Consider the following 15,646-nt stretch of genomic DNA (forward strand, 5'->3'; position numbering starts at 1 on the left):
TTGTTGAACATTCCTGTAACAAATCTATCTTCAGGGCCTTTTTTTGAGCTTCCCCATAACAGGTGTGTCTTTAACTTGAAGGAAGGGCTGGACTGGGACTGGCTTCATAACCTACTGGTTCCTGAGTGGATCCTTGCCTGTGGGTGGTACCAGTGCTGTGCTGATTGGCATTGATAATGGGGAGCTGGAATGAAATCAAGGTGTTGGCTTTCATCAAAAAAAATTCACATGATCAAAATGCATAGAAATTAACGATGATAGCAGAGGAATTAGCCTCTGAAATGTGTACTTGGATCAGAAAATGTGTATTTCTCCAAGGATTTAAAGAAATATAAAAGAAAGAGATGTGTATCCTTTTGGGCTCTACCTAAATCAATTAAATACGCAACAAGGTGTATTTAACCTAATGGTTTTGACCTCAGAGTGGAGCCTGGCTTTATAAACTCTCTGGTACAATTTTAAGCAGCCTGATAGGTGTTTAGGCAATCTGAGCTGTTGTCGTAGTCCATAGCCTAAGGACAGTGTAGTATAAAGAACTGGGGCTGACACAGCTTAATCCTGTGGTGCACATTCCTTGGTTGCTTTGTCTCTCTTGCCAGTGAGGGGTTTGGAAAGGTAAAGAGAAAGCCCAGTTGTGTAGGAGATGTTCATAGAGAACTCCAGGTGGGGTAAACATATTTTCTGTATGCCATTGCAAGTCAGCTCAGATCAGTTCTTTATTGCTTTCTATCCATGGAAATACTAAAAATATTTAAACCTTGCCAGCATGGCAGGAAGACCAATACTGTTCTCACTTTTAAAGAGGAGAGTTTTGCAAGCACAGGGGATTATGAAGGTGTCCGTTTTTTTCTGAAAACAGTTTTTACATTAGATTACTCATACTCAGACCTCAGAGATGTGTTAAGGACCAGAAGAAAACCTAACTTTGCAATAGGTAAATGCTTGTCAGCCCTGGCATTACACACCAGATGGGAGGTGAAAGGTTAGAGCACTCTGGGTCAGGTGAGCATCTCCCCGAAGCCTCCTGCTAGATGTGCTAAAGAGCACTTTGATCCACTTCTCGAGTCATTTGATTCTCCAGCAGCAGCAGGCAGCTTTGCTAACAGATGCTTACCATCAGAAATGAAATATTAGCTGCTGTCACAGTGCCGTATGCTCGGCGGCCACAGCGCAGAGAGGCTGATTCAGTGTTCATCCTTGAATTTCATCCAGTTGGGACCCAGCGCACAGCAGGGCTATCAGGAGGTTGCCTGACCTCGGCACAGCTTGCTGCATGTTTGGGTATCCCCAAAAGCTAGAAGGGCTGAAACTCGGCTTCCTGCTCGGCTGCAGGATTCTTGGGATCAATCAAGTGTGTCTTTGGTTTGTCAGCTGAAAACAGGCAAGACGAGATCTCTTGCTGGAAATCTGTGTCCTTCAGGTGCCCTTCTTCCTTTCAACATTACGCTCGTGCTAAAAAAAACCCAAACCACATCTCCCAAGTATCTCAGAATTAATATAAAATGAAAATAACTTACTGTATTGGTATTTCGGGGAGAAGACAAGTGCAAAAATAGCTCATTGCTGGGAAAACTTACGATACAGCTGTAGTGGAAAATGCTGATGTTCTAAATTGGGGCATCAGTGGAACAGATGTGCTCTCCTCCTCCTCTCCCTCCTGATTGTGTCCACCGTGAGAGACTTGGAAGTGTAAATCATGTGTCTGTTACCAGCAGATAGTTTCATGCTCTTCTTTTACCAGGGTGAAGCTTTTTGTTGCCTGTGTAGGAGTGGGATTTATTAACTGTGATGATGGGCAGTACCAGCTGTGTTGCAATAAGACTCGATCCTGTGCTTGTCCACTTGTACATCCGAAGTGTAATTTTCCAAATTCCTCACAGAGAGCGCCACAAAAGAGGTAATTCTCTGTGCTTTGGAGTTCAAAATAACCCTAGTGAAGTAATCTCTGGATCGATGTGCTGGCCTTTGCCTGGTAAGGAAATAGTCAGCTCCCCATTAGCAGTGCTGTGTCTTGTACCAGAAATCTGACCTAGATTCCATTTCCCAGTGTTGGTCTGGTTTTCTTTTCAGGACTGATATTAAGATATACTCAAAAAATGACGCTTTAAGGAGCGTAATAGCTGATGAGTCAAATATTTATATGTCTGTTGCATGAGAGATTGAAGATGTTACTGTTGCAGGGTTAATTCTTCACATGCCTTATCTTTTAGTAATCTAAACTTCCACCATATTCTAAATTCATAGAGTGATTTTTTTTTTTCATGTTTCATTACTAGCTGTGCAAAAGCCTGGAATAAGTTGTAGACAGTGGAAAGGTTCAGTACAATTTTCTATCTCAAGTTCATAGCAAAGTTCCCATTGACGTGGCTGAGTTGCATGAGCCTATTGTAACAGTAATAAGCCTATACTAACAATAATAAATACTGAATTCTGTACTTAGGGGATGATATTTTGCTTTTCCAAATAAAGGTGTGGTGGCAGGGATGAGCATCCTTCTTGGATCCCTTCATCTTTCCTTTCACCCTTTCTCATCCTTCAAGCACCTTTATATGTGGTATTTCTCCAAGAGCATCAGGATTTCCACCCATCCTTTTCACCCAGTGCCACATACTTTGTCTCTTCTCCCTCTTATATTTTCACGTCATTCTTTGATATGGAGATGCATGGACAGGTAACCTCCTTTCAGTGGCCAAGCCTCCAGAAATTAGCACTTCTGAGCTTCTGCTACATGCCTACAAGTTTCTTTCATGAAAGGATTTTGGACTGCAGGCAACAGCTTGGGTGTCTTTTGAACCTCTACACTGTGTGCTCCCATTCCAGGAAGCTCTCACTGGCTGTGGTGGGAGGCAGCAGGGACCGTGTCAGCCTCAGGGCTCAGGATGGTGGTGGCCCCTGCACCAGCTGGTGACAGCTTTTTTACAACTCCATCTCTTTTCCAAGCAAAAACAGAGAAACAGATGTTTGCTTCAGCACCTTGGAGAAAAAAAGTAGCTGAGAGGTAGTTTCCTCCCAGGCTGTTTGCAACTTAGGGAGTCTGATTGCTCTCCAAAAATGGTTGTCAGACTGCATTACAGTAACAGTGGGGATGGAATGAGAGTTAAAATTTCATTTCTAAGGCCTTGTGTCTACTTTTAGAGCAAATTAGGGCAGGTAATTTCTTTAGCGATGAGGCATTAAACTGAATAATGCTTTTTATTTAGATTCTCTTTCCTCGTCTTTCTCCCTTAGAAAAGCATGGTGCATTTAGGAATCAAACCTGTATCTCAGATCTTCATTACAGACCCTAATGGGCTCATCCAGTCCAAATCACCCTGGCTCACAGTCTGTAGACGTCTCATCATCTACTTGATATTCTGCTACATCCTTCAGTCTTAGAGGTTACTGTATAAAAATATTTGAAGTGCAACCAATCTTCATCTAAACAGAACAGCTGCTACAATTTAGCCAGTCCCAGGGTCATTTGAGAGTCCCTGAACATGCTCAGGTTTGCTCAGACTGTTGGTTTTGAGCGTGGACTGGGAAAGAAACTTGAAGGTGACAGCAGGACTTGCCTCCTGCCCAAGAAATTTTTAGTCCTGTCAGATCAGAACGTTCCAGTAACGGAAGGGCTGAGCAAACATTATGATTGTGGAGCCTTCTTTCTTCACTACATGACTCTTTGCCAACTTGCAAGGGGTACGAAAGAGAAAAGTCCCAGTAGAAAATTGTTCATTGGCGAAAGGCTTGGGGAGCAGAGAAAAGGTATTTTCTCCTGTAACAGTGCTGCCCGCTGCCTTTAGTGGCAAGTAAAATGCTCAGGGGTGTGAAAAGGAAAGGGCTAAAAGCTCCTCCCGTCTTGTGCACGTCTTCCTTTTTGAACATGGGAACCTGGTGTTAGGGCTGGGTGTTCTGGTGATAAGAACTTTGATGGTGGAAATGGAAATCAAGCCGATCAGCTGTGCACTCTGAGTTGTAGAAATGACTGAGCTTGGCACTGCTGCTTCTTCCCATGTGAGAAGTCAACATTCAGGAAGCTTCTGAATCATCACAACTGTAATGTTATTTTTCAAGTCAATGCAAAAGAATCATAGAATGGTTTGAGTTGGAAGATCAGATCATCTGGTCCAATTCCTCTGCCATGGTCAGGGACGTCCTGAACTCTGCCTGGTTGCTCAGAGTCCAAACAAACCTGACCTCGAATGTTTCCAGCAATGTGGCTTCTCTTCTTCAGGCTGAGCAACCCCAACTCTCTCAGCCTTTCTTCATAGCAGAGGTGTTCCATCCCTTTAGTTCTTTTTATGGCCTCCCCTGTAACTGCTCCAACAAGTATATATCTTTCTTATGCTGAGGACTCCAGAGCTGGAGGCAGGGCTCCAGATGGGGTCTCACCAAAGCAGGAAAGAGGGACGGAATCCTTCCCTCCACCTGCTGGCCACAGTGCTTTTGATGCAAGCCCAGGATGCGGTTGGTCTTCTGGGCTGTGAGTGCACGATGCTGGCTCAGGTCCAGGTTTTCATCCACCAGTACCCCAGGTCTTTTTTGGCAAGCCTGCTGTGAATCCCTCAATCCCCCAGCCTGTACTGGTACTGGGAGTTACACTGACCCAGGTGTGGGACCTCACACTTGGATCTGTTGAACCCTATGAGGTTCACATGGGCCCACTTCTCAAGCTTGTCCAGGTCCCTCTGCACCAGAGGCATGTCAGCTGCACTGCTCAGCCTGGTGTCATCTTCAAACTTGCTGAGGGTGCACTTGATCCTGCTGACTGTACTAAACAGTACTGGTCTCAGTATGGACCCCTAAATGGATACCCTTGTCACCAGTGTTCATCTGGGCATTGAGCTGTTGACCACTACCTTCTGGAAGTAACCATCCACCAAACAGTTCACGCATCAAACCTGTATCTCTCCAATTTAGAGAGAAGGATGTTTAGGGGCAACGGTGTCAAAGGCTTTATGGAAGTCCAGATAGGTGACATCCACAGCTCTTCTCTTGTCCATGGTTGTAGTCATTCCATCATAGAATGCCACTAGGTTGGTCATACAGGTCTGTTCCATGAACTTCCCAGGCACAGAGGTGAGGCTGATAGGTCAGTAGTTTCCAGGGTCCTCCTTTCTACCCTTTTTAAAACAGATGCAATGTTTTCCTTTTTCTAGTCACTGGGGACTTCTCCTGACTGCTGTGAGTTTTCAGATATCGTAGAGAGTGCCTTGGTGACCACATCAGCCAATTCCCTCAGGAGTCTGGGATGCATTTTGCTTGGTCCCATAGACTTGGATATGTTCATGTGGCCACAAATCTGATCCTGCCCTATAGTGGGAAGGGCTCTGCTCCTATGGTCCCTGTCTTGCAGTCCATCCACTGGAGAGGTGTGGGAAGCGAGGTTTTCAGAGGAGACTGAGGCAAAAAAATTGTTGAGTACCTCAGCCTTCTTGTCTGTTGATACCAGTTTGCCAGTTGTGTTTTTTGGGGTGAGGGGAGGTTATGATTTCTTTGACCTTTCTTTTCTGGCTGATATACCTGTGGAAGCCTTTATTTTTTGCATCCCTTGCCAAGTTTGGCCCCAGCCATGCTTTGGCCTTCCTGAACGCATCTCCACACAATTGGGCAATTCCCTATACTCTTCCCAGGATACCTGACCCTGCTTCCACTGCCTGTGCATTTCCTTCTTGCCCTTTAGTTAGAGCAGCAGGTCTTGTCTCAGCCATGCCAGTCTCCCTTTCCTAATTTTTTACAGCTGGGGGTCAAGAGCTCTTGCATTTTATGGAAAGTGTTCTTAAAGATCTGCCAGCTCTGCTCCCCTGACCCTCAGGGCAGTTTCCCAGGGGTTTCTATTGACTAACTCCTTGAACAGCTAGCAGTTTGCTTTCCTGAAATTCAGGGTCCTGAACCCATATGCCTGACCCATACCCTCTGGACTGTGAACTCCACCTGTGTGAGATCGCTACAACCTAGGCTGCCTCCAATCTTGATGTCACCAGTTAGAAAAAGGGAGAAGAAAAGTTTCAAATTCCTTGGGAAAATTCAACCTGTGTTTCAGGACTGGAGGTTTCACCTAAGGAGATGTCAGAGCTCTGGTCAGGGTTGGAAGAATCACAATTGGGAGTCTGTCTTTTGCTCTAAACTGAGCATGTTGGGTTTCTCTCTTCCACAGCTTTGATTTTTATAACCTTATATCCATCAGATTCATAGGACAGTAGTGCCAAACCCCAAAAGAAACAAGCAGTGAATTAAAATAATCCTTTAACCGAAGAACTTCAAATTGGTAAAATTTATCACATCTTTACATTTCAGGAACAGCAGAGGACTGTTGTAGGACTGCTATTGGTTTGCACTCAGTGGAGTAGTTGTAAGCTGTGTGTGCTTTCACTTCAACAAAATAATTGTTGACCGTACCTCTTTGCCTTCATACATCCTGCTATATTCCTTTCACCTGGAAAAATCAGTGTGACTGAGTTCTCAGGAGTACAGATTATATCTTGATATTTGGAGGTGTGTCTGTGGAAAAGGTATTTCTTAGCGTACTGTTTGCTCCCTATCTTTGATTTATAGCTTGATTCATTATTGGATCCTCTCCTCCTGTCTCATGAGGATGCAATGACAACCTCAGCTGAAGACAGATAAACCCACCATTTGAAGTAATTTGTATTATGTAGGCATATGCAAATTATTATTATGCACCCACATGCAAATAGTCCCTTTAGGTGTGTTAAGACTGTTGGTGTTTAGGGCATGCTTTTGCGAGAATTGGAAGCAACCTGTGTGCTGCAGAAGACACCGCAGCTGGAGAAGGCACCCGGACAGTCCAAAACACTGCCAGGAGGATGTTTTTTTTCTCCACGGTCCATTAAGAAGCCACAGTGAATGAGTGCAATACAAATAAGAGGTTTACAATGAGGCTTTATCAAGACGACAGTCTCCTGTAACTATTACAAAGCCGGTTTGACCTTTCAATATATTCCAGGACCTAAGTTGAACACAAGTAGCTTTATTTTTAAGGAAGTTTGTAATCCATTAGTGAGAAAAAGAAAAATTTCCTGCAGAAGGTTGCAGATTTCCATAGGGTCATCCACAGGTTTCCAGCTCAAGTTTACAACTGTTTGGGATGATGGAGATGTGCCTGTAATGTACTCATTCCAGCTGTGATCTCCTACCAGGGGTCAGTTTGGGCTTCCTCACCCCCTGGTGTGTAGTGGCAGGTGGCCATGGGATGAGCTACTCCAAAGTATCCCCCCTCGGTTGGGTTTATCCTTCCTCATCTGCTTTCCCACCCCTGGGGCCCATAATGATGTCGAATTAAAAAGTGTGAATTAACCCTCGCTTCCTATCAGCCGTTCATCTTTCTCGTATTTTAATTTTCCACGTGCTTAGCTTCAGTTAAGCTGCTGTTCGGAGTGTTAGTGAGACATCTTGAGTATCAAACCTCAAACCCACCTACTGTGCTTTGAATAACAGGATAAATAAGCAGAGGACCATGATATGATGGGTTTGCCCTTCGGCTATTTCATGGGGCAACATTTTTAGATAATCCACAGGAGTGAGACCCGTACGAAAACCAGGGAAGCAAAGTTTTATGATTCCAAAGGATTGTATTATCCTACTTGATTTTGCAGTGTTTTTCAGCAATTAGATTTTTTTAAATTCCATTTTGTTACAATTGCTGTTGTCATTTCGGAGTTGAAAAACCATTTAAGACAGAAAGTCTAGAACATAAACAAAAGCATTTTGAAAACTGCTTGTGTTTGGAATTTTGCTGATAGTTCTGTGAATATTTTTTAACCACCAGCAAAATAACATATTTGGGTTTATTTTTATTTTTTTTTAGGAAAAATAAAAAACACTTGGAGGGAGATTGATTATACTTTGCACACTGTCATCAAACCCATGTTACCCTCACTGGTTTATATGGTTCAAACCTGGCTGCAAGAAATGAAACTCTGTGTTTCAAAGCCACCTTTGTGTTGCTGCTCCCCTGATGTGACCCTTGGCAGGGTTTTGGCCTCTTGGTGCCGCAGCTGACGTGGGTTGCATAGCATTCCAAACATAAAATCTGTTTTCTACCTTTTTCCAAATGTTCTTCCTATAAACACAGCAGTCAAAGGTGTCCAGCTGGAGGAAAATGAGGTTTTCTGTAACTAAACCATTGGGTTGGTCTCTAGCATTGAGGTTTGTCTGTGGAGCCTGTGTTGATGTTTGGTTGGGCTTTAAAAGCTTCTCAGTTTTTGATGGGGGTCAGGAACAGACGCTTCAATTGAAGTTGGTGGCTGGCGAGATAAGGTCAGTGAACCAAAACCTTCTTCTGAATGTGGGTGTCCGAAGTTGCAAAGCCCGTGTTTTCTCTGCACGGTGGGTCAGGTATGTCCCCTCGCACGCTGTGGAGGACTTTGATGTGATGTGGTGGCATGTGAGGAATGCCGAAAGCAGAGTGAGGTGCCTGAAGCTCGTGTGGTTGCCACAGATGATGGTAGCATGAGGCTGCACGGTGCCCGCATGTCGTGTATGCATCTGACCACTCTTCATGGTTGTGTATCTGAGCTGCTCTGCTTTGGGTGTTCCCACCAAACAACGTATTGACTGTTTGAATGTTGTGTCGGGAAGTAAGAAAGGTATTTTGTTTTTCTCCAAGTGTCGGAGTGCTGTGAGTCGTTTCCATGCACAACAGAAGGTGGTAATAAAAGCCTCTCTGGGAAGGACAAAGCGCAGAAATTCCGATTTCAAACACCCTCATCTCATTTCAGCCACTATGTCAGGATAAATAAAGCAGTTTATTTACTTTTTTAGAGCATAATTTGACTTGATCATAGGATGCTCTGCACCTCTGCAAGTTTTTCTGTAGGTTCTATTGAGAGCATCAAGGAGCCTTACTAATGCCTCACCCAATCAAACCTGCTGAATAAATGTTTTTCTCCTCATTTTGAGGACTTCTTATTAGTTTTAAGTAAAATTGGCAATAGAAGAAAGGAAGATAAAAAAAAAAGAAGGTACTGTTGCTGGGCAAACTGGGGATATCCACTTATTGTGCTGATCAGCTGCACAAGAGGACTTTAAGTAGAGGAAGAGCTTCCAGGAATTGTGTTAGTTAAGGTTGGAAAAGATTTCTGTGAAAGGTTCAAGCTTTTGTGTGTGCTGAGGTTGATTTTAAGCTAAACACATGATGTTATTTAGATGCAGAGTAGTACATGCATTGGATTAAGATCAGGTGCTGATGTTGCAGAGAAACTGGCCTTGTTTAGCATTTTGTGTTTCTTTTAAAAAGACAACTTTATTTCAGTTTTATCTTTATTCTAAGGGGAAATGATTGTTTGGAGTGACTGTAACGGTTAATACAGAATTCTGATTGTTTGATACCTAGATTTTGGTACCTTCGATCTACATTGAGTGTTCCCTGTTTCTACATTTGGGCCCACCAAACAGCTTTCATTTATCCTAGAGCATCATTTTTGCAAGAAATCCAAATTCTGTGCTTGCACTCCAAGCAATTTTTATTTCTCTCCACTTTCAACTGTATTCTAGATGTGCTAAGAATTTCATCCTAAGTATCAAACCCTGCACCAGCTGAGGATGATGGTAACATTGATGGCAATGGAATACATGAGGATGGGAGCAAGATACGGTGTTCACTGTGTGATCCCTGTTTAGTTCTAGTGCGTTCAGTTCTTCTGTGTTTAAGTTCTTGCTCTTCCTACAATCAAGATAAATGCAAGTCTGCTACTCTATCTGCATAGGACAGTTTGGGTTGGAAGAGATGTTAAAGATCATCCAGTTCCACTCCCCCTGCCCTGGGCAGGGACACCTCCCACTGGATCAGGTGCCCAAGGCCCATCCAACGTGGCCTTGAACACCTCCAGGGATGGGGCAGCCACAGCTTCCCTGGGCAACCTGGGCCAGGGCCTCACCACCCCCACAGTGAAGAAATTCTTCCTTCTGTCTAGTCTAAATCTTCCTCTCTCCAATTTAAAGCCATTCCCCTTCGTCCTGTCACTCCAAGCCTTTGTGAACTGTCCCTCCCGAGCTTTTGTGTAGTCCCTTCAGGTACTGGAAGGTCACTGTAAGTTCTCCTTGGAGCCTTCTCCAGGCTGAACAACCCAAACTCTCTCAGCCTGTCCTCGTATGGGAGATGCTCAGGCCTTCAGATCATCTTTGTAGCCTCCTCTGGACCCGTTTCAACAGCTCTATATTCTTCTTATGTTGAGGATTCCAGAACTGGATGCAATACTCCAGATGAGGTCTCACAAGAGAGGAATAAAGGGGTAGAATCCCCTCCCTCAACCTGCTGGCCACGCTGCTTTGGATGCAACCCAGGATGCGGTTGGCCTGGGCTGCGAGCGCACTTTGCTAGCTCATGTTGAGCTTCTCATCTACCAGCACCCCCAAGTCCTTCTCCGCAGGGCTGCTCTCAATCACATCATCCCCCAACCTGCATTGAAACCAGGGATTGCTCCAACTCAGGTGTAGGACCGACCTTGTACTTTGCCTTGTCGAGCCTCATGAGGTTCTCACAGCCCCACTTCTCCAGCCTGTGCAGGTCCCTCTGGATGACATCCCGTCCTTTCCATGTGGCAACTGCACCACTCTGCTTGATGTCATCTGCAGACTTGCTGAGGGTGCACTCGGTCTCTCACTATGCCTAGTGCTTCCAAGACAAGGACATTTTTTTCTGAGATGTATCAGGTGCTTTTATATGAACCTCAAAAAGGCGGAATGTAAAATAAATAAATAAATAAATACTGGATAATAAAATACCTTTCAAAGTAAAAATCTCAGGCTCATCCAAATTCCAGTATTCTGATAAATTCCTCTGTCTTAGCTCAAATCTGTCCTTGGTGTTGCTCACACATACTTCGTGATTAAAAGGTCTGGCAGTCTTTTCTGGGGCTTTGTGCTTTTGTGTAGTTTCAAATAACACCCAGGCCAGAGGGCAGAGGCATTTTTTGGGAGGTTTTGTCACAAATCAGTGGAAGGCCACAGCAACCCAAATCCTGCAACTCTCTGCAGGGCCTTGATTAACAAAAAACTGCAGTCGTTTGTCCAGTAGAAGATGTAGGTGTAGTCATTAGGGGGAAAGTTCTTGATGTTCTACTACCTGTGCTTGCTATCAAAGTGCTGGGGTTTTAATTTGCAGGAGGTAGATCATCTCTGAAGAAAATGTCAGGATTTGGAGGGGCTAAATAAGAATATAGAATCTATTTAGAGCACACCAACTTTTATTTTTTGGTGATGCATGTTCGTTTTGATGGTGTGATACAGGGGATGGAGCTATCTTATTAAGTTTAGATGCAAGTGACATAAATTTATCAAGTAATTTTCTACAGAACAAGGTGAAAAAAAGATAGATTAAACTACAAAAATAAAAGAAGGGCAAAAATTATTTTTTTAATAAAACCCTTGCTAGCAAAGCTGGAAAAGTACCTAAACCAACCAAAAAAACAGAAAAGAACTATTTTTACAAGAGACATATTTTTGCGGTTTAGTTCATATACTGCAGTCTCTGTTGAAAATTCCTCTGTCTGGTTTACTTAGTATAAATGGATTTAGGCCGTGAGGATAATTCATCTGAGCAAAAGCTGGCACTAGCACAGTAAGAAGAAAAATGAGCAAGCCATAAATGGTTCTATTTTAATTATTATATTCCTTGACACAGGACAATTTTTATATCATGGCCAATGTCAGACTGGGATAAAACTGGTCCAGGATTATGTTTCCATAAGCGTTATCTTGCAAAACTGCCAAGCTGTCCGCTGAATAACAGTCTCTGGTTCTATTTGTTCATCTTAATTTTATGTTTCGTTTACAGACGCATTACGAAAGCGGAGAGTATATTATACGACAAGGTGCTCGAGGAGACACTTTCTTTATAATCAGCAAAGGAAAGGTAAGTTGACACCCTTCGCAGGCAAGTGGGACGATGGCAACAATAGCGGAATGTGATGCGCTCTTGAAATTCAGTGCCAGCCAGTGCTTTTTTTCTCTGGTCCCGGAGGCACAAGTGTTGCAACACTTGACATTTAATTAAACTTCTTGGCACTCTATCAGTAGGGAAGAGTGGCCTGAAGGGGAAAAAATAGATCTCGTGCTGTTTTACATGTGTTCTCACAGTGATCACTTTGAGGTTGAAACAGTTGTTGAGTGTCTCGGTAAATGACCAGAAAGCTCAGGTTTTGGTTTTCCTTGAGGAAGAAAAAGGGTGTAAGTTTCTGTTCCACTGTTCACAGGGAAAATGTGCTTTTTGACCTCTTTTCCAATAAAATCCTGATTTTATAGGTAAGAGTTATTTTCCTTCCATTAAATCTCTTTAATTTTTAGCTGGCCTAATATTATTACTCTTGAGAAACCCTTGGCTTCTTTTTATGTAGCAGAGTGGAGATATTCAAGGGAATACACTGTGATTTCCCACTGGAGGTGAGATGTGATACACTGAAAGTAAACACAAATGGATAAATACACTTCTAAGTAGGCCAACCCAGCCTCCTGGCTTGTGGATCTTATGTTTGCACCGAGGCACATATTAACGTTGGCCTTGCATAAATAAGGACAGCAGAAATCCCATGGCATCCGTAGAGGTTGAATATCGGTGTTATATGTGCTGTTGGCTTGTTCTGGGAGAGAGGGATCAGCTCTCAGGTACTAAAATTACCTTTTCCACTCTCTGTCTCTGAGAGCCAATCCTCATCGGAAGAAAAGAAATGATCTTTTTCAGATTAATAAGATAATCACAAAAAAATTTCTGAAATGAAGATAATCATGGACTGCAGAAACCCAAGTTTGGTGGTTTTTCCTCATGCCCTCTCAACTTCCCTCCACTCAGAAGTAATATTGCCTCTTTGCCCAGAATAAGGACAAACATGATGAGTGCTTCAAATACTCTTTTTTTTCCTTTCACCTTTTTTTAATGCAAATGGGAAGGTGCGTGTCTGTCCCTTGTCGGGTGTTTGAAGCCTTCCTTGCCATGTTGGCCAGCCTGTTGGAAATCATGCTCTTGCCCCACTTGATCAGGTGGATCCCATCCCTTCCTAGCAGTCCTTGATCTCTACAGCGATGCCCTTGGTTGAAGAAATCAAATCCCTGTTGTTGACACCAAACAATAGTTGCCCTGCACCCTCTTAAGCTCTTAGACCTTGCCTGCAGGATGGAGGAGAAAACCACCTATGTGGGCTATTGCTCCAGAGCTCTGTAGTTCTGCTTGAGATGCTCCTTGGCTTTACCCCTGGCCTTCACTACTTCATCTTATTGTGACAGCTGCTGGCCAGGAAAAGGGAGTTAAAATAAACCAATACACATGAACTTGTTGAGGAATCCCCAGACCCTCAGCTGGATCCTGTAGGCTTGACAAAGTCTCACAGGGACATTTAAATCCTGCTCAGTTTTCTCTTCTGAGCTTCCTGATTTGCAAAAGAGATGTCAGTGGCTGATAGAAGATGGATGGAGTTGGCGAGTATTTAATTGTAATTCTTGTATTGGGTTATAAGAGTCATGTAGTGGATGTGAGAACTAACCTACGTGAAGGATACAGCCTGGGATAGGAGGAATGGAGCCTTAACACTAAAACATGGAATAAACAGCAATGAAATACAGGAGTAATAAAACAGTATATACTGCTGAGGACTTTCTGAAGCAGGGGTTCATAATGTCCCGTGTTCACGTTAAAAACTGACACAGGCAACTTAATAAGCCAGAAAAAATGCTGGCTGCAGCTTACGTACCTTGAGCCTCACATCTCCTTTCTGCTTCCAGCAGCTTTGCATGAGTATTACCGACGAAAGCTACTTGTAATAAAAACTCTGCCTTGCCTTTTATGTCAGAGCGTCTGTAATGACAGTCAAGTGAACAGAGGAGATTTTACATTTCTGAGCCTAACGCTTCTCTCAGAAATGCTTAGAAAGACTTTTTTCCCATTTTCTTTCCGCCCATGCTCCATGGATTTTTCTTCTAGGAGCAAAAACCTTTTCTGCTTTTTCTCCCTCAACACCACCCTCCACCCTTGATCCCACTCCTGAGATTATTTAGTTTATTTATTATAGTATATTTCCTTGAGTCCAAGTGAATAGAAATCAAAAGTGTGCTTAAAACATCCTGCATGCAGAAATCTTCTGAATAATGTGTCAGATGAAAGCAGCTGGGTCCCTTCTGCTTGCTAAATGCTGCTGCTCCGTGCCTGCTCTGTCCCTTGCCTTTACCCAGGGATGGCGTGTGCCTTGCTGGGACATTCTGCACCATTTTTTCTTTAAAATCCATGGTGTCTCACCAATTTATACTGGATTTTGCAGGTTCTTCATTGGTGCTTTGAACTGTGTTGAAATCACAATTAGCACTCGTTGCTCAGGATCAGTGAAGGTCAACGAGAGGGAGCTTCAATGTCTATTCAAGTTCCCTTTGGGTTTTTTTGTCAGCTACAAATCTTCTTGGCTCATCCATTACATGTTCCCTACTGTCATCTGTTCTTCGATGAGTCATTGCAGATGTTAAATGTAGTGTGGTGTAGACTGAGCGCTCATTAGTGACTCAAACCCACTGATTTTTACCATCCATAAAAGAGATAGGAGAAAGTGCAGGCCACAGTTGTAAATGTAATTTTAAAATTAAGCTGGAGCATCTCTAAATCTGAAAGGACACATCCAGTATCCCAGATTTTGGCTTTGTGAATTTGCATCTGCAAAAGCTCCGATTAAAGCTCAACAGCCTGCAAAGGAGAAGCAGATGAGAGATTTTCCTGTGGGTGTGAGCTGCCTCTGAGACTTGCTCATCACAATTAAATTTTGGACAACTCAGACTTTGGAAACTGCCTATTTCTCTCCACTGAGCACGGGCACCTAGATTTATAGGTAGTTGATAGTGGGAGCATGATCCCCACCATGCAGTGATAGCAGGGAGATTGTAGTTCATCCGCCTTCTTGTACCATGAGGGGTGTGAGTTACTTATGGTAACAGCTGAAAAAGAAGAAATACTTCTGATAGATGGCCATTATGTCCAACATTGATGGAGCTTTCCACATCCCGGGTGTGTCAAGCCATCCTCAGTACCCAGCAGGGTCTCAGGGCTTTGTCATTACATGGCAGCTGGGATTTATATCCTTTTACGGCATGGGGAAAGGATGTTCAGCTGATCAGTTACTGTTTTTCTTCTGAAATTGTTTCAGAAAATAAGAAGGACCCCCCTGGCAATAGTAAATCATCAATTGCAGATGTGAAGCCATCTTCCTGTTGTTGCAGTGTCTGCTTCTTCAACTTAGTCTCACAAGGTTACATTACCCAGGGTGTTACAGGGTCAAAAGGCTGCTTTCCATCAGCACTAACTGCTTTTCTCTTTCACTGCAAAAAAAAATTAAAAATTAAGTTGGTATTTTCCTTTAAATTTCCATGAAAATATTGAATTTTTGCTCCAGCTAGAGTTATCCCCTAACTGAATCTGAAAAGAGGCATCCTGCGTCCTGTAATGCTTGAAAAATGTAAATGTAGATTATTTTTGTTATTCTTTTCCCTTAAGTGAATTTAGAAATGCAAGAAATCATGCGGAACAAAGCTAACAGAAGCCTATGCCATGTGTCTGTCTGATTGATACACACAAAATATTTGGAACCTGCTCTTGCTGCTGACTCCGTGCAGGCAATGAGTGCGCTTGTGTGGCCAACTTCATGTTTAATGCTAAAACCTTCAAGAAAAATTCCAGTAT

The 15,646-nt window shown here is 43.2% G+C and overlaps 1 protein-coding gene across 2 annotated transcripts in view; it reads left to right on the forward strand.

Annotated features, from left to right (window-relative positions):
• Window positions 1-15,646, forward strand: part of PRKG1 (protein kinase cGMP-dependent 1) — a 473,692-nt gene that overhangs the window by 341,968 nt on the left and 116,078 nt on the right. For both annotated transcript variants that reach the window (XM_069863903.1, XM_069863901.1), the window contains exon 6: window positions 11,774-11,851. In XM_069863903.1, the coding sequence (XP_069720004.1) occupies window positions 11,774-11,851 (78 nt within the window). The remainder of the gene's footprint in view (window positions 1-11,773; window positions 11,852-15,646) is intronic.

The sequence above is a fragment of the Phaenicophaeus curvirostris genome, chromosome 9 (assembly GCF_032191515.1).
Source record: "Phaenicophaeus curvirostris isolate KB17595 chromosome 9, BPBGC_Pcur_1.0, whole genome shotgun sequence".
Classification (NCBI taxonomy): Eukaryota; Metazoa; Chordata; class Aves; order Cuculiformes; family Cuculidae; genus Phaenicophaeus; species Phaenicophaeus curvirostris.